Consider the following 19548-nt stretch of genomic DNA (forward strand, 5'->3'; position numbering starts at 1 on the left):
ACAAGCAGGAATGGTTATTTATCTCTCTTGTGTTTGTTTTTGTTCTCTGAGATAAGGAGGCAGGTTGACAGGGAACTATGAAATGTGAAATAACAAACTGAAGCAATGCATCGGAGTATAACAAAGCCTGTCAGCACAGATGAACTTTGACAGAAGTAAACTCATTTATCTCATTTATTTATCTAATCTAATTTATTGTAAAGACTATTCTACCAATCATACACGTTTTGACCGCCCACTTTATGAAGGAAGAGAGAAGGTTCTGGTTCCAGCAAGGCACTGTGCCCATTCGTCCATCTCAGCTGAGAATGCTTTTAAAAACCTGGGTCACTTTGACGATGAGTACGTAGTCTCAGTGGACAAAATAAAAACATGGTGTCTTGTTGATTTAGTTTGTAGACAACTGGAGTAGTAGTTTTCTTGAAGACGTACCTCCACTCATCCAAGAAGCTTCTTCAGTTATGAAATGACTCGTGTCCAGTTCTGCTACTGATACTAAGTTGGCTCACACAAAGGGGAGCGAGTTTCAGGAACTCTTCACCAGTCAGCTGAGAATTGAAGAAACTTCTCGAATGAGTGGCCAAAGGTCTTCAAGCAAACAGCAAACCCAGTTGCCTAAGAAGGAACCCAGCAACATTGAACATGCATGAGGAATCGTGACAGAACAACGTTTCACAGGTGTGAAGATTTAAGTGAGGTTAAGTTCAAAATAGGTGCTAAAAAATAAAGAAGATAATTGTGGCTGATCGATGAATTAAAAAAAAAGATAGATTAGTTGACAACAAAAATATAATTGTTAGTCGTTAGTTACAGACATGACAGTGGGTACTTTACCATGAGGATGTTCCCAGTGAGAACACCAAACCTTGCTATGATGGTTGCCACAGCAACTGTAAAATCACATGCTGTTATGGTAAGCAGGGACAGACTGTGGTTTGGGAGCTGGCTTGTTTACTCCTGAATGGTTTCCTCTGAAACCATGTGTGCTACATTAAAGATGCGTTTGGGAGGTGAGTTCAGTGTTTGCCCATGGGACTCATTCTGTCATGTTATAGAGTAAGTGACATTTCATATCTATTTATTCATGTTTTTCTATTGACCTAATGACAAACCTTTCACCTTTATGAATAAACTGTCACAGGACAGAATCACTCGTATGGCCCGTGCAGCACGAGGCACATCTCCTCTTGCATTTATTCACTTCAGTGAGAGGTAGAGAGGCAGAACGAGCACATTTAGCCCAAAGTACAGCTGACAAGATGTGAATGAGCTGCGGATGTGCTCTGTGGCTCGTTACCCAGACGGAGGCTGTGTGCTGTGTGAGCAGAAAAAACAGATGCTGCCATGTAAATATGGCTGAGAATGATGTGTGTGGTGGTGCTGTGTGAATATTAGCAGTGCTGAGCAGTGTCTGTGCTCGTCTTGTTGTCTGACAGCAAGACAGAAAAGAGATGAGAGCAGCTTTATTGGGTTGTTGTACTAAAATACAACGCTGTGGAGAGACACAAGAGAGACAGTGAGAGAAAGACCTGGAGGCACCCCAACCTCTGAATTAACAGGTTGGCTGGCACGCAGCAACCGTGGCACTGAAGCCACCGCTGTGATCTACTTCCCACCTCTCTCCCTCTTTACTTCCTCTCTCGTTTAGAGTTCTCTCCCTCACATGCTCTCCATCCCACCCCACCATTAATCTTCCTTCCCTTCAGCATTTAACAGCGGCTTCACAGCTCCCTGTTGAGTGTGAGGTTTGGGTATTAAGAGTGTCCGAGTGACAGGACCACTGGCAAACTAATAAACTGTATTCCATAGAGAGGACATGGTGTTGTGATCAGGCACACATGGCGAGACAGAAAAACTGCGAGGTGGAGTGACTCAGCCACAGACTACACAACTGATCCACGTGTGGCTAAGACCAGCAACCCTCTTCCATCAGACCTGTTTCAGGTAGCAGACTGATTTCACCAGCGCTGTGATGGGTGTCAACTTACCGGATGGCTGGGTGATCTCCAGTAGGTCTGTGTGGCCTTGTCATGGCGCTGCTGCATGCGTCTGTCCATCTGTCTGTCGGTGTGTCGCAGTGAAGAAGAAGGAGCCCGCTGATGGTGACACTGACACCTGCCCTGTCGACCTTGAGCAGACTGAGGAGGACAGAAATAATGAGAATGAATAGAAAAGGGACAGACATTTCACTAGACAGGACGTTTAAACTCAATCGGCCCCTGCAGCTGGTAAAAAAGTTGTTTATGTGTAATGGAATGTGCACGGAGGACCACAGCAAGTCAACGACTGAATACAGCAGGCCTGAAGGTTCCTCTGTTAAATATGTTATTTGGTGGATATGAGATACATCTACACTTTAGGGTGTCACATCACATGACCTTATCAGCTTTCACCGGTTGTGCATGTTTAAAAAAAAAAAAAGAGAGAGAGAAAGAAAAGAATGAGCACGGAAACCCAAGTAACTAAGAGAAATAAATAAGAAGAGAAAAGTCAGAAAAGTGGTTAGGGACTAGATATGAAAACATAATGACTTGACTTGATTTATTAAAAGAAACAAGACTTGATCAAAATGGAGATGGAGTTGCGGCATTCAAGGAATTATCTTTGACGTCTCCACTTTTCCTTCTATCATTTCTCCCCACTCTTTTTATTTTAACATACGTTCAGTTCATTCAAGGGTTCCTCTCTTCTCTCTTCCAGACTTCACACTTTGACAACTGTATTATTTACTCAAAATCATTCCGAGGCCAAGAGTCCCGCAGCCTTTGTCTGTCTTCTTTTAAAACATCACGTTTGAGGCAGATGAAAGATCTGCAAAAACACAGTGAGGCTTAATGGACCACGTTTTGTTTTTTCCAAGAAACTAATCTTAGATTAGTAGTTTTTCGTGGCTTTCTTTGCTGCACTGCTGCTATATCCGTCCCAGAGAAATCTGCAGTCCTTGAACTCCTACACAGATTATATGTAGCAAATATGCCTCTGCTCTCTCTTGGAGGTTTCCTCATCAGTCTTTCAGCCTCCATATTCAATAATGTAAGACACAAAGGTGAAAATGTGTTCCAGCTTCTCTCTGTGTGCTTGGTGAGGGTGAGGGTACACCGGTACCATGTTGGACTGACAAACGTGCTGCGTGTGTGTCGGTACGAACTCTAATTGGAAAGATCACATGCAGCAGAGGCAGTCAGACAGGCCGTGCGTTGACATTTGGTATTTCTCGATGCAGCAGGGATGTGAATAATGTCAGACAGGCATATGGTTGTTTGGCTAACGAGGAAGCCTGTTCAAGACACTAATGAATGTTGGAAAGGAGATGGATCCAGCTAAAAGCAAACAGAACATAGGTTATTGGCAAGGGAGACTACACACATTAAACAGCAACAAGCTGAACAGGAACGTACTCCTACCTATGATAAAGAGTGCTGTGTTACTTCTTCCTTACTCAAAATCGAGCAAAACAGCTTATCTGTGCATGTAAAGCCTTGGCTCGTTAATCCATCTCTCCTCTTTCAAAGACAACACTGAATATTATACAACATGTCCTCACGCTACCTTCTTTACATCTCTCTCAGCGTATGCGCTGAACTCTCCTGTATCTATGATGAGAAGTGGAATAGAGGAGAAGACCCTGTTGGAGAGAAGCGACATGTGTGCATGAAAAGAGCACCTGAGCGTTGGATGTGGCTGTGTGCACCCTTCAACTGAAGATGATGCTACATGTCATTCTGTCACTCACACTGATGATTATTTACTCACATTGTTATGACTATGAGGACACTGTTACATTTCAAGCCTTTGCATCATATAAGGAAGAGCCTGCTGCTTTGATAGAAGACCTGTCATGACGGGTGAGGACGGGTGAGGACTGCTGGGACTCGTTTTCTGCTGCTAAGGAATCCTACACTGTCATTCTTTTTGTCTGATCTATATATTTAGTCTGTCAGTTCTGAGAGAACATCCTAAGCGTCTTTTGGCCCATTAGTATTCCATTTGATTAACAGACAGAATTGATTAAAGAAAGACGACTGTTGCATCTTGACGTCTGAAATTGCACGTCAAGAAATAGATGCAATCACGTTAATTAGTGTCAATATGAATTGTTTTTGAAAACTTGTGGCGTGTCTCAAATTGCGGACTTCAATACTTCAACTGAGTATTTTGAGTACATATGTGCGTTCACACTTAATGAGTATGTGACAATGTAGTGCACTCGGTTCACTCAAACGGAGGAAAAGTCCAGTGGATCGATCGACTTTCAACGTCTCCATCTTCGTAACGTAGAAGATGACATACCTTTCACTTGAGATGGGGCTATTAACTAGTGTGCTGCACTTTGCGAGTAATTACATAGTGTGCATAGTGTGCTACAAAGAAGTGGAACTCAAAGTAGTGATTTGAGATACAGCATAAGATTTTGTTAGGTTGTCTTTTTGATGTAGCGCCATCTTATCAAGATCAAGAAATATCTTGAATATTGATGTAATTTAACAACCCACTGGCTAATGTGTACTCTGGTTTTCTTGTTGGCCAGCTCCAGGTGGAATCAGCTGCAGTGGTTTCACTTTGTATCTACTGTACTTCATTAGTGGATTATTTTCCTTTCAGACCATAGTCTAAGCATACGAGGTGCCTTTGTCATAGAATTCCCATGAGCCCAGTTTATTTTATGCACAAACTGTCCCTCCACTCAGTGATGGAACACACAGAACACATAGAACTCTCACACCAACATCTCAACATCTGCAGAAAAGGAAAAATGATCTAGTTTTCGGCATTCATTCACTGCATCAGAATCACAAGTACAGACTAACAGCACACAAACTATTCTAATATTTAATTAAAGTCATTATTGAACACAGCCATTAAACACTCACAGTGCTGCTGAAAAAGCAAGTGGACCCTGGATTTAATAAGTGGTTGAACCTCCTTTGGCACCAATAACCTCAGCCAGGTGTTGGTGTGAGCTACTAATCAGTCTTCCATGCTCAGGATGAGTTTTGGCCCGTCAGAACTTCTTCGGCTGTTCTTAGTCACATCACCAGATGACCAACTAATGCACAAAACTACATCATTTCAAGGGGTTCTTATACTTTTTTGGAACTGTATATAAAACAAACGGTCAGATTAATGTTTGAGCAGGGAGACAGGAAATGTATTCCCTGGACAAAAAAACGGCGGTGTATCTGAAGCGGCGGTGTATGTGAACTCACCATTTGTTCCCGCTGATGTTGTAGTTGTTGACACTGCAATGTGAGCTGAACAATGGTCTTGTCTCGACTCCTCAGTTCTTCCCTGAGCTCCTGCACTTCCTTAATCAGCTCCTCTACCTGACAACATGCACACAAACAGTTCTCTGTGAGGTAGAATACTACTTCAGTTGGAATTTAAGAGAAAATAAAACAATGATATATATTTGTACGTAAACCCTCTTACCTGGGATGCAGTACTGCTGTTGTCCTCTATCTCCTCAGCAACATCTGCTGGAGAGTTTGTATCCTCAAGCTGGAAACACACACACACACACACACACACACAAAACAGTAAACATTGAGCAGGATCAATGACAACTGCCTTAGGCATGCCTGAAGAGCTGCATTTCGCTGTGAGGTGGAATAATTTTACTCCTTAGCACACAGACTCGGCTGACCCTGAGCTGTCAGCCCCAATGTTGGATACCTGAGGCAGAGTTGCTGAGTGTGTTTTTCACATTCAATATATCTCCTGCACAAAGTAGAATAATGTCCTCTTTTGGGGGAAATAAACCAAATCCACTGTCCTTATAATGGTTGTAATTTTAAATTGACTCCAGGTTTGCGTCCCCTTATGACATTAGGCAAAGTCTAAGTGCAATAATAGAGTCATGTTATTTTCTTTTTTCTTTCTTTTCTCAGAGGCACGTACCAGTTTAGCATAAGTAGCAAAAAACTGCTGTTTGACGTCGCTTCACACGTGCACCAGATACATCCATTAGGTCCTTAATCCATTTATTATTTCATGACTTGTGGGAAACGCTCTCACAAATACTGCTCTCTCCATCTCACACGGATTGAGCCCCGTTGTGGTGCTGTTGGTTTGATAGCCACTGGATGGATAACCACTCACTGGGCTCTGTCTGGGCACTCGCTGCTCCCCCTACACTCACACACCCTCGGCTGCAGAGGGCAAATTGAGTCGAGGCATTCAACATAATTAAAACTTTCCAGAGTGTGCAGCATTAAGTGCTCTGTGTCTTTCTGTGAATTGCTTGGACGGCAGTGTGTTTTTTTTACAGCTGACATCATCACAGTCACCATCATCTGAATGAGCCCCCCCCGCACACACACACACACACACACACACACACACACACACACACACACACACACACACACACACACACATATGGCAGAGGTCTAAGTGATCAGCTTGCCACAAGTCCAGAGGAATGCAGATATCAATCCCGGCATACTGAAGTCACACCACTCATACAGACAGAAGAAGATTGACAGCATAATTCAAGCTCATTGTTATGTGGGTCTGACCTGCAGTAAGGATTTCAGCCGGAGCAGCTGGGTCTTGAGCGAGCTACAGTCCTCAGTCATGTGTTCCATAGTGAGTTCATCCAGCACTGGCGTAAATCCATGCTGCTTGGCCTCGGAGCCGACGGGCCCCTTTGGGGACTTTAGACTATCGTAGTGCTGGTGGAAACGAGCCCTAAGAAGTGGAAAGAGGGCGTTTACTGACATTTACCAACTGTTTACCACAGCTGTGACTTACTATTCAAAGCACGACCAACCTGCTGTCACTGTGGAAGTGGCGGTGCTTCCGGTGCTGTCCCTGCCAGCGGGCCCTCTCTGAGCGCTCAATTTGAGACATTTTGTCAGTGTCTGAAATAAAACAAAACAAAAAAACACAAGTGTGAGGAGCCACGGTAGAGAAACAAATCTGCTTGTGCTATCCTGTGGATGCAATATATGAGAAAGAAATCAAAGTTGGACAAAACACTTTGCTGAAACTGGGACATGTTTGTGGTTCGGGTGACAAGTATCATAAAGGAGGCTAGAATGTGTTTTTCCTCTGTCTGTTTCTGGACTTTACTCACAACAAGGATAAGACACACAAGTATCAGTCAATATTTTATCTTTGGCGGCCATGAATAATACACTGCATATTTCAAATGCTCTTCTCTACAACATCTGCATATAAATCACAATTTGATCTGTATCATTCTCTATTTCTCACCGCTATCTCCACCATCAAATGCAAACACACACACACACACATAGTCGATGATCAGCCATTTCATTATCAAGGAGGCAAAAGGACAAAGCATTTGGTGATGCTCAATGGAAAACAGTCAAGACATGAACCCTGACGGCACCAAAACTGATAACTAACACAGCACAACCTCCCCCAGGAAATCAAAAGTAGCATTTACTTTCTATATGCCACAGTCCTCTGAGTCCTCTGAGAGAAAGACCAAGAAAGATAAAGAAATGAAGGCAGATAGACAGAAGCCAGCAAACAGAGGCAGATATACTTTACCCAGAGTGGTAGCACATAAGACTGGAGAAGACAGACGGCTTCATGCTCAACGGCTACATTCCAGGAAACTTGCAGGATCTCTGAAACTCCCTTTTCACGTCACAAAAAAAGTCATACTAACTGAGGAGAAATGTTAACCAATTCCAGTTTGGGAACGATCCATAAAGGCACTGAAAGTCAGACAGAAGCTTGAGAGAAATCACTCGTCGTCCATTCAAGCTGGCGAGAAATAAAGGGCCAGAGCAAGAAAGCCAATCTCCGATCCCACCCTGCCTGGCTCTCTTTTGTTGTGAAGCTTGTTTTTCTGGGAACTCCCTGGGAACTGGAACCCGGGAAAGATGACTGTGGTGGAGGCGAGAGAGCAACTGAGGTTACTGGTTTGTGTCCAAGCTTGGAAGAAGGGGGAAATGTGGAGCCTCTCGCCCGTCATGGGACCCGACAGCTGGATGAAACTGCCACATGAGACCCCTTCTACTGTTCTGTGGCTGTCAGGGTGACTCCAGGAGGGAGGAAGGGGAGGCTAGAGGGCGGGTGTGAGAATCGCTCAAACTGTCTGAGGGCCTTGTGGGCTGAGACAACTCTTCAGACCGTCTCACTTTCCCTCCGCTGGAACTCGCCATAACACAGAGAGCTAAAAATACGGACACTTCCCAAAAAGGAGCAGGAGAGGACGACACTGCAATTTACATACCTCTCCCTTTCTCTCCTGAAAGAGAAGGGTGTATCTTGTGACTTGAGAATGTCAGCTGAGTAACGCGAACCCAGAGTCGCAACAATGAAGTCCAATATGTCATAAATCAGACCCATGTGAGGATTATATGTCTCAGTTTTTGTTTTAGATTCACGCTGATTCCATTGTAAGGTCAGTTTTACTGCTAAAATTAATATTATGAAAGTCACGCCACATACTCATTAAACCTCTCAGTGTAACGGAATAAAACTCAACAGCAGCACATCTACAGCCTCCACGATGACCATAAAGTTGAATGAATGTCTGTGTGGAACAGTTTTACCAGGAACACAACGTTAAAAACGCCACAGAGATATGATTTAGTACATGACTACATTCCTCTGCACCAGATCCAGCAAGGTGTCCCCTAGTAAACCCAACCAGAGAAGCATTTTCCATCCATAAGACCTTAAAGTGTCACATTAGTTAGCTGAGGGAAGCACTGTTATAGCCAGTCATTCCACATCAAGTCAGGTCTAAGAGGTGGACTGAAAATTCATAATATTCATGAGGTCAATATTTCAAAACCCAATTCTCCCCTCTCACATGTGTGACATTATCTGAGGAATCTATAATGAGGTTGTCAACACTATTACAATGCCCTGATTCCCTCTGACACCTACAAATACACTATTTTACTCCATTTTAATGAGACTGATACTTGATTACATTTACAAAGTGAAAGCGGGGTGATTAGAAAGAAGCCACAGAGAAGACAATAGATAAGGCGTGATGGTGGGAGTGGGTGTAATGCGGAATAGAAAGACATTAAACTAATCATCCTACTCCTGCTTTCAAGGCTATCAAACATACCCTCTGCTCCTACTGTGGATACTCTGCTGCACCCATTTGCAACTGTGTGTTTTAACGCCATCAGACATCTGCCCAACACATTTCAGCTGTCCAGTTGTCATTTAAAGAATATAAATAACTCTTCAGCGACTAAATATTAACATAATAGAGATGAACGTGTCCATTGAAAGACTTTAATGGATGTAGAAGAGAGAAATTTTCACCCAAGGCCAAGGAGGGTTTGTTTTATTCAAGCCATTCATGCCATAGTGAAATATTCCTGGAAATGTAAATTAAGACCTTTGGTGATGCATTCATTTGTGATTTCAGCTCAGATGAAAATAATGGACCAGGCAATGAGACACTGATTGTAACACATTGGCCTATGCGAGTGAGTGTGTGTGTGTGTGTGTGTGTGTGTGTGTGTGTGTGTGTGTGTGTGTGTGTGTGTGTGTGTGTGCGTGCGCACACTAACCATACACACCATCCTCTGGAAGATCCACATCAAGCATCAGGTCATCATCACCCAGCTCTCCAGAGCCCGGAGGGTCCAGGTTGTTCAGGATATCCTAGGAACCACAATAATGAAAGGGGGCAGTCACGACTTTGTGGAGCTCTACAGAACATTAGAGGAACATTACAGGGACATTAGCAGTGCATTAGAGACATTTCACCATTTTGCCTCTGGAAAAAAGGGGGATTTCTTCTACAACTTACAGCAGGATTCAGGACAAAAATATGCATTAAAGCATGGAAATACACACAGTCACACTCCGAGTACATACATGCAGCATCCACACAAAGGGAGAAAGGCCAGTGCAACGGGATCATCAGAAATCCATCACATCTGACCAACCTGACACAGTGACTGTACACAATGATTACATTACTGACACACAGACACGACCTGCACCATTTTCAATGTTCTCATCTGTGTTTCTTCATGAGAATACCACCAGCAGGATGTCAGGACTGAATTACTTATTAGTTAAATGTGGAGCGGTCATTAAAAGATGTGCAGATATTAAGTCAGATGAACAGTAAGAGAGATTATAAAACAGATTTAAAATTGCTGCTCTTTGACATCAGTGACATGAAATTGTCAAATATTACATTTGTCCCTTCAGTCGGGAAAATGTCTTTGAATCCACTTGACATCGAAGACAAACGATATATATCCAACTACTATTCATTTACAACACAGCATCACACTTGAAAGTGACCAGAACTTGACAAAATACACAAAATGTATATAAAAAGAATTATGAAATATATGACATAATCCTTATTTGATCCCACTGCTTGTGGACTTCATGTTATTCTTCATGTTTACTTTGACCAAGGCGTTAAGGAAGATGTAGAGAGCAGAATAAAGAGCATGGACATCTCCAAAATAACATGAATGAATGAATGAATGAATGAATGAGACAACCAAACAGAAGAAAAGTGCAATGCTAAGATGTCTGAAACACTGTGTTTGTCCATTCAGAAAGGACATAGCTGTACTAATGGCTCACATAAAACTACCTCTAAAGAGGAATGAGCCATTGCATTTAATTACGTATTCCTGCCATTTAATGCATATTCTTCATTATTCTTAATGCTGAGACTTTTTCTGTTGCTTCCTCAACAATACATTGTGCTTTCATCTGTTTGGAGGAACAGCAAGAAGACAGTTTAGTGGCATACATCAGGACACCGTTAATGGAACAGCCTTATGAAACAGTAGCATTCATTTATGACTGATGAAACAGAATAATTACAAAAAAGTCTCATGACAACGTCAAACAAAAATGCCGTTCGCCTGCCTGCTACAGCACTGTCTACTAATAATTCAAAGCATACTCAAAAGCAATGGAATGAATCGATAGTTCAAAGCCACATTTTTCAAGGCAATTTTGTGCTTCATGAACTAAATTGACAGGGCTTTGACTAGAAGACAGAGGCATAAAATTACACATTATTGAAAATCTAATGTGCACGATAACTGACGGCTACTCAGTGTTTCAGACTTAATGAAGAAGAACCGCTGAAGGAAACAGAATAAACCCGCAGTCTGATCTGTTTTTTGGTTTTGTCTTCCACACTTCACCGTGTTGCTCTGTCCCCCTTCAATATGGAGATTCTAATACAAGGGATGAGACAGCTGTTTATTCTTTTTTTTTTTTTTTTATCTCTTAAAAAAGAACAGACATCACACCGTTCATCATCAACAATTCTATTATTTTCTTTATTAACTGATTAGCTGTTTGGTCCACACAAGGGTGAAAAATGTCAATAATTATTCCAGAAAAACAAATTAATGTCAAATGACGACGTCTAAAACACCTGAATGTCTTGTTTTGTCCACAGGCAGAGCACGTTGTGCTTTGATTGGAGGAGCAAACAAACAATACACAAAGTACACAAAACATTTGGGAGATCTGATTTTCCATTCACTCAAAGCTCAAAACAAATAGCTGTCGTTTATTGTTGTAGGCTGATACATCTGGTATCAGACACATCACATGTATGAATAGAATGTATCAAATGTATCAGCACTGATTCCCTCTATACACCAGACATAATAAAAGCAGCAGCCTCTGCATACATTAACGTCCCGTACAGATGTGCTCAATCATTTACTGAGGGGTGGGGGAAGGGCGGAGGGTCCGTGTTGATCGTACATTCAAAGGCTTGCTGTGTGTTCCACATGAAGAGCAGCTCTGCTTTTGATGAACACAACACTGTCAGGTCAGAGGAACAATGGCGGATTCATTCAAGATTTAAAAATAACAATAATAGTAAATAATATCCAGGAAGTAAGTAAATGTCGTCTGATGGATGCTACAGGGATTGTTGGGGGGGGGGGGGGGGGACTGCAATAAAAACGCCAACTATTTTTACAAAATATTCATTTCACTTCTGTACAAAGAAGCTTAATGTTGCCGTCCAACGTGTGCAGTATTAAACCACAGAGTGTGCGATTATTGGCGAAACCCATTCCACCGCCTAATCTACAGCCACTTACTATCCCACAGCACTTCAATGAGCCGTGTGAAGTCTGTAAAATTATTACTCAACCACTCAACATCACACTACTTTACTGGTATTCTCGTCCTTCCAGCTACAGTCCCTTCCTGTCATTCTTTAAGAGTGTGTGGCTTGAGAACAAATTACATTTCACAGTGGCAGGACACAGCAGCTTGACAATCATGGTGGACTAGACCACCTGTGTGATCCACACACAAACTCTACTCCATAATACTGGAGCAAAATGAAACTAGACCCACTAGACCTAGACCCACATGCATGTGCCTGTCACAGGAAGTTGTTCCTTTCCTCTGTCGCTAACAGCTGCTGATGTGAATGGTGGTTTCCGTTAGAACGGACTGAAAACAGGCTGATCCATCATTAAAATGCATCTGACCAGTAGCTTTGAACCAATTAAGAAGTGACAGACATTCAATACATTTCTGAAACCCTGAGGTGTTCCATCAGTCTGCACCCTGCAACATGATCAGAGCGTTCACAGCGGAGGGAAAGTCATCCAACATCCTCAGGAGCATCAGTCAAATCTAGTGATAAGATCAGTGCTAATAAAACTGTCAAACAGCTACTCTTCCTCAACTGTTTATGTTTAGAACAGCGCTTCGCTTTCTTCGTATTAGTTTAAGAGCAGAAATCTGTTGTTGCTGTTAAAACTCGGTGAGCAGCCAACCGGAACCACACAAACACACCCGTCAGGTGGAGACCATGCTGCTAAACGGCGACGTGTTAATGAGCTGCAGTAAACCACTGCTGTTCCTCACGACTGTGATCAGAATTCTAAGCAGTCCTATCAGGTAGTGACAGTAGTATGGGCGATCCTTCCAGGCACTACAATTTTACCAGCAAACAGACGTCAAAAGGCTTTTGTGATGAATGAATGTGATGAAATACGTTTCCACTGAATTCTACCACAATTTCAATGTTTCCATCCACTAATGTGACACACACGAGTCGGCTCATCAAGCAGAAACGGACTTTCATCTCCTCATTTATTCAAGTGTAGACTTTAAATGTCAGAATGAAAATCCTGTTCCTCTCTTTGCGTCACCTTTTCGTAATGCGATACTGTGCACTGAAATGTGCTGTACGTAAACCCTGAATGCACCAAAGGTGTTTCACAATGGAGCCCTAGTTACCTTTAGGACTGACGCTATCAATTTAAAATAATGGCAAACAAAAGGAGGTGAGCTCTAAGCCTCATTAATGCATGCTGCCGGTTCACTGGGAGCGTTGTTGCATAAACGTCCGAGCACTCTGCCGACAAAAGGCTTAAGCACCTCACTCATTTAAACACTAATGAATTGACCTGTCTCATCCTGGGCTCCACAAAAGCTTTAAATAAATAAATCAGGAATACTAGGTTGGAAAAACAAGTCAAAGAGAGAAAGATTACAGGACCACACAATATGGGCTGAGGAGTTGAAAGGAAACAGTGGGGGTGGGGGACAGACAAAATGTGACAAAGCTCGTCAGGTAAAAGAAAAGCAGCTGAGATGAAGGCAAAAACAGACGCTTAGCAAAGAGAAACAAGAATTATACGAGAGAAATTCAGGTGTTTCACAGCAAAGAAGTATTTCAGCGGATCATGTATTCTTCTAATTATAGGAATGTCTTACAGAAGTGAGCAGAATTGGAATTCTTCAGAAAATGTCTTTGAGCTCAGCGCACATTTTATGACTAAGTCAACTCTTAATTACAGCTGGAAGTGCAGAAATATGCAACACACAGTGCAAAATTTCCAGTAAACAAGGTCTCAGCAGCTAGGTTGTTTTATAATCCTCGCTGAGGATTTATGTATCACAGATGCTTCACACTGAATAGCAGCATACTGAACAGGTGTTGCTGTTATTGTGTCCACCCCAAGTAAACGTCTGAATGCATCAAACCTTCTTCTTGTGCCTCAGGCCTTACAATGTCCATTAATGACAGAGTGTCACCTGGCTAAATAACACCCCTTCTACCTTAGGTCATTTTTGGCAGTTTCTGGTGTATGACTCGACACTGAATTGTGCTGAGGCTGGGGGACGCATTAACAGTCACTGTGAGAAGTGGCCGTCCATTTCACAATGCCAATTTTCTGAAGCTGGTACTGTGCTGAGCTGCTCGGTGCATCATGGGAATGTCATTATAAGCTCTGGTAGCCCACTCCGTGATTTTGCAATGAGGCATATGAATGCAGATAGAGCCAGATGTAGCCAGAAAAATACTGGGGCACACACACACCTCAAACACACACTCTGGGTTTAAGGATGCACAGTGCCCCCAAGTGGACTGAGCCCACGACTGCAGTGTAGCAATGTAAATCTTCCCTGAGCCAATAATGTTCTAAATGTTGTAAAGAAAAGCATTCTGATGTAAGAGGGTTTTCCCTTTGGTCTTTATAAATTCAGGGCAATCTGGCTCAATACAACACTAAGAGAGATGCTGCCAAGAAAACCTGCTGCATATCCACGCAAAGCCAATTGTCAACGTGTTGGCAACACAAACTGCATAGACTATACAGGAGGAATATCTAGAAATCCTCTCTGCACATAATAATGGTTTGAAAATGGATTATATCATAATATTAACCTTCTGCTGAATGTGAGGAACTATCCACTCAGTCAACAAGAGAGGAGAAACAAACAGATGGTGAAGAAATGGCAGCAAATGGGTGGGATGGACAGCGTAGTGCACCGTGCACAGTTACATTAAGTGGGTTCATTTCCTCTGAACAAATAATTCAATCCTGAATCTCACAGGCAGATTCCTCAGTGAACTGACCAATCATCCTTGTCGCCTCCCTCCCCGTAACCTTTCCTACTTACTGACTACACTAACTTTCACAGCTGAGGACCAGTCGTGTGAGTTTGCTCAAGGGTATGTGAACGTTGTTTGTTGCTTCTCTAATATTCAGTCCTCTCATGGATGACACTAGAATACATCTCCTACAGCTTAACTACATACCCACTGAATGTTCCGACAAGACATTTTACCTAGAATCCGGTGGTTTTAGGTGACCACTAGATGGTGAAATACACCAGAAATGTCCAGTTAGTATTCCTCATGATGCCAGGTGACTTAGTCTACCACACAAACTGTGACACACACAGTCCTAAAAAAAGTGCTGCATCCCTCTTTTTTTTTCTTTTATCATATATTTTTTATTATTTCACACTTAGAGACAGTTCCGTTGGGTGGGGTTACAATGGTCTGGTGGATATGTACTCTTCCATAACCTGAGGATAATCCGGGCTGCTGTGACTGTCCCGACCCTTTTATGACTGCAAAATATTGTTTTGACACTCCGATTACCTGTGAGTAAGCATAATCTTGGAGAGACTGGGATCTCAATCTCCAGAGCCTTCCCTAGATGTTCTAATACTTTTACCCAAAATGGTTGTACCAGACTACATTCCGATGTAGGACATCATGTAGGACAGTCCCTGCCCTGTGTACCACATTTCCAACACAGATAATCAGGTAATAAACCATCCTATGGAGTCTAGAGGGGGTGAAGTAGAACCTACTGTATGTGTTAGCTTGTAGTGAGTAAACTTCCCTCTAGCCTCCCTGATGTATTTTTCCTGAGTTTACACCTCACTCAGTTCAAATTCCAAATCTCTCTTCAGAGTCCAGCAGATATCCTTATTCAGCCTGCTGAAGTCTCAATAAAACACTGCTGCTGTATGCCCTGTCTCTGGTAAGTCCAGAAAGTCCCTCACTGGGTTTGCCTCATCTGCAAATTGCCCTTTTCTGATACAGTGTTTAATTTGAATGTATTTCCAGATGTTGCCCTTTTCTTCTAGGTCACACCATGCTGCATCACTCTTAATCTGCTGTGCATAGCTAAGGCTCGTGTGCTAGAACTGACACATCGGGCTCTGTCCTCTTCTGTTTGCTCTGGTGCCGTATGTGCCACATACCGTATATGACCGCAATTAATAATGACTCATCCTGTACATAGAAAAACACAGACACGAAAGGTTTATGCTTCTTTTGTCCAGTTTACTATCATATATGACACAGAATGCTTATGCTTACCACCAAAATATCCACCAATTCAGTTTTTGTTGACCAACCAAATCGACTGACTGCTTGTTGTGTAGAAGGTTCTTAAAGAGCTATTAAAGTATACAGCTGGACACCAGAAAGGAGAATAACTCAGATGAATAAATGACTTCATTACTCATCCTATAGATTAGTGTTAAATATCTGTAAGGAATATTCTGGCAAAAGAAGACACTGCAACCATCAGCTCTGACATTTATCTTTATATTTATTCTTCCCACCAAACAGATACCAAACAATTATAGGAGCAGCAGGTCAAATACTGTGACTCAAAAATGACCTTTAGTTCAAATAGAAAAAGTAAACTTCCTTTTTCAAAACATCAGCAATCTTCAATAACTTTATCAGTTCCAGTGTGTGTGTGTGTGTGTGTGTGTGTGTGTGTGTCTGTGTTGAGAGGGTTCGAGCAGAGTTTTCTGCATGAGTTCCAGAGAAGTATGTGGCACATTGCAGAGGGGTGTGTAGCAGTATGTTGTGTAGATCTCCATTCATTTATGTTATAGTGACTCAAATTTTAAGAACATCAGCGTCACAAGGTATCGCAGTAAACACACACGGCTTATTATACAATTTCAAATCCGGCTTATTTTAAGCTCTTTATGCATTCCTGAGATCAGGTGCCTCAGTACTATTGAACCAAAGGCCACAGGGGGTATTAAAGCACAGTTGGTGGCCTGGTTAGCATTCCTTGCAGGAAGAAAGCAGACCAATTCTTATGATGTGGACTGATGAATGAGGCAGGTACAGTGTGTCATACTAAAACAGAAAGAGTTGTAACCATGGAGGTATTTTGATGCCTTTTAATTAATGTGTTTACTGCATTTTGGGGTAACGGTTAAATATTCAAAATAATAAACTGTAAAAGCAACGATCACCTACTGTCATGGTCAAACCAGATATATCATAACAGTGGAGTGCAATAGGTGAGCTGACTGCACAGTGGATGCACTACAGAGGTTTCAGCTGGAGTAAATGTATTCAGTCAGTATGCACTGTTCCTAAAGGTAATCTATATTTGGCTCCAAAGACGCACATCGAGCGCAATATGAATGCAGACTTCAGACTTCAGACTCTCTGTACAGGTGTGACACAGCTCCTTTAAAAACTTTAAAAACTGTATTTGGACTTGATCCCATTTCTTCTAAAAATGAATGTCCTTAGCCAAAGTTACAGATAGAAAATTGTGCTCTAGGTGATTTTTAGCCATACTGACCGTATTGTCGTGAAGAGGTTGGATTCTCTCCATCCTAATTCTTGTTTGTAAATACTCTACAGTAGAATCTGATAAGACAAGATGACTCTATGCAGCATTGCGTATGGTTATCAAATATTAAACTGTAAAAATATAACTAAAATATAACTAAAAATAACTATAAAAAATATTTTCCACCTACCTTTTTCTTTTATATCAATGGAAATATGTCAATGGAATGAATCACAGGGACTCACCATGCTCTGGAGATCTGAGTCATCATAAGTGACACATCCATGTGTCCCAGGCCCACCAATTGGTTCTAGACCCTCTTCATCCCACATGTATGTTCCACCAGAACTGTTGGAAGGTGACAGCTCCAAAGATGAACCCTGACAGGCATCCCCCTGCTCTGGAGAGATCATGAGTGGCCCCTGGGAGTCTTGCATGGGGCTTTCATCTTTATGCCCTGGGACAGATATGTAAACACAGAGTTAAAAACTGAGACAAACTGGGACAAAAAGAGTTGAAATAACTGGATAGATTCTATTTACTTGTCAGATGTCCAGTGGCCCAGTCGACAGCCTCACTGAGAAAGCTGTGTTGGTGTCTTTGAGTACTGCTGCCAGTGCTCCTGTTGTCATGCTGGTCACCATCACTGAACACATCTCCCAAACTCTCACAGTCATCAAGAAAATCTTCACTGGTGTCTCCTCTTTCTACAGATGAGGCAGAGGATAAGGACATGTCCTCTAGGGGTCCCACCCGATGCCTGGTCAGAGCTCTGCCCAATCACACTGCTTCTTTCCCCTTTTTTCATGCCTCCATCGCCAGCACTTCCATCACTGTCACTCGGAGAATCTCCTTTTTCTTCAGTTGGCTCAATGTCTACTGCTATCCCCAACAGCCCCCCACATTCAGGGGCAGTTAAGGGTCTGACATCCGCTTTCACCCGACTTGGAAAAATAGGCTTCTGCTGCCTGGCCTGCCCAGATCTAGTTTGCCTGAAGCCGTTTCCAAGTGACTTGGTGAGGGCACAGGTGGGGAGCAGCGGCTTTTTCAGAGCACTTGGAGTAGTGGGTGTTGAGGGTGTCGAGGGGACTGAGCCTGTGTGAGAGGAGGCAGCTGGTGGAGTTCCTCCAATCCCTCCACCTAGACCTCCTGTACCTCCATGGCCGTTCAGACCTACCATTCCTAAACCCATTCTTCCATTGCTAAGCTGAGGAGGCTTGAGGAAACTACTCCGTGGAGGCCGAAGCTGAGTGTTGGCCAGAGGCTTCGCCAGCTCCACAGCCCGGTTAAAAGAGAAGGACCGGATCATAGGCTGGTTGCTGGGTGAGGGAATCTGCTTAAAGTGAGTAAAGCTGTTTGAACGCACCATATTGTCCAGGGCCAAAGTCTTCAAGCTTTCACTGGACCGGGAAAGGCTATCTTGAGAGTTGCTTCTGGGAGAGCCAGAGCCCAACCTTGGACGAGCAAGGCGCGACTCTGACCCCCGTTCGAGCAGAAATACCAGTTGCACCATGGCTCATTTTGGTGCTTCCAGTGAGTGGGCTTTGAGCTCCTACTTTGGGACTCATCTTGGATGATTGCTTGGGGATGGCCTTCGGGCTAGAGACAGCCACCATCATAGAACCTGACCTCCGCATTATGGGTGTCCCTGGAGAAGCACTCTTAACCTCCTTTGTCAGAGAGGGAAGCATTTGTGCACCCTTATCTTCACCTCCCATCCCCGGGGCTGCTGGTATTGGTGGGGCTGGAAATGGTTGTCCCTTCATCCCTCTTCCATTTCCGGGAAAAAGGAGAGGCTCGCATCAGACCATTGGGGCGCGAGCCTGGAGAAGCCGTCTTGCCATCCTGGCTAGGGGAGTTTGTCTGTGGCGACCCATTGGATGAGGGGGCCGGACCCACTTGCGGAACGCCCACCAAACTTAGGCAGTCTTGATACCATGGCAGACTTGATGGATGCTTTTTCTTCCATTAGATGCCAACAAAGGCATGGAGGAGCATGGACTCACGCACAACTGGAAAAGGCAAAAGAGATGACTGAAGCGATTCATTTCATTTTATTACACTGAAATAGGTTTGCAGATTCTTTCATTCAGAACCTGTTTTGTAGCGGTTTGATAATCAGTATTTGCTCCCATAACAATGTATTGATTAAGGTGGATGCATGTTATCTTAAAGAGTAACAAAATGATCTGTAGTGAAAATGAACGATACTGGAAGAGTG

At 42.9% G+C, this 19548-nt stretch overlaps 1 protein-coding gene across 1 annotated transcript; it reads right to left on the minus strand.

The window, feature by feature from the left end:
• Positions 1-5207: 5207 nt before the first annotated feature.
• Positions 5208-19296, minus strand: LOC144741682 (serine-rich coiled-coil domain-containing protein 2-like; the record flags this gene model as incomplete). The annotated part of the gene is given in 11 exon segments (XM_078624190.1): positions 5208-5324; positions 5431-5499; positions 6519-6690; positions 6773-6863; positions 9528-9612; positions 17573-17784; positions 17870-18067; positions 18483-18803; positions 18892-18926; positions 19039-19218; positions 19220-19296. Coding segments are annotated over 11 exon segments (1557 nt in total), but the record flags the coding sequence as incomplete, so codon positions are not given.
• Between the last annotated feature and the right edge of the window lie 252 nt (positions 19297-19548).

The sequence above is a fragment of the Lampetra planeri genome, unplaced genomic scaffold (assembly GCF_965212315.1).
Source record: "Lampetra planeri unplaced genomic scaffold, kcLamPlan1.2.h2 scaffold_658, whole genome shotgun sequence".
NCBI lineage: Eukaryota > Metazoa > Chordata > Hyperoartia > Petromyzontiformes > Petromyzontidae > Lampetra > Lampetra planeri.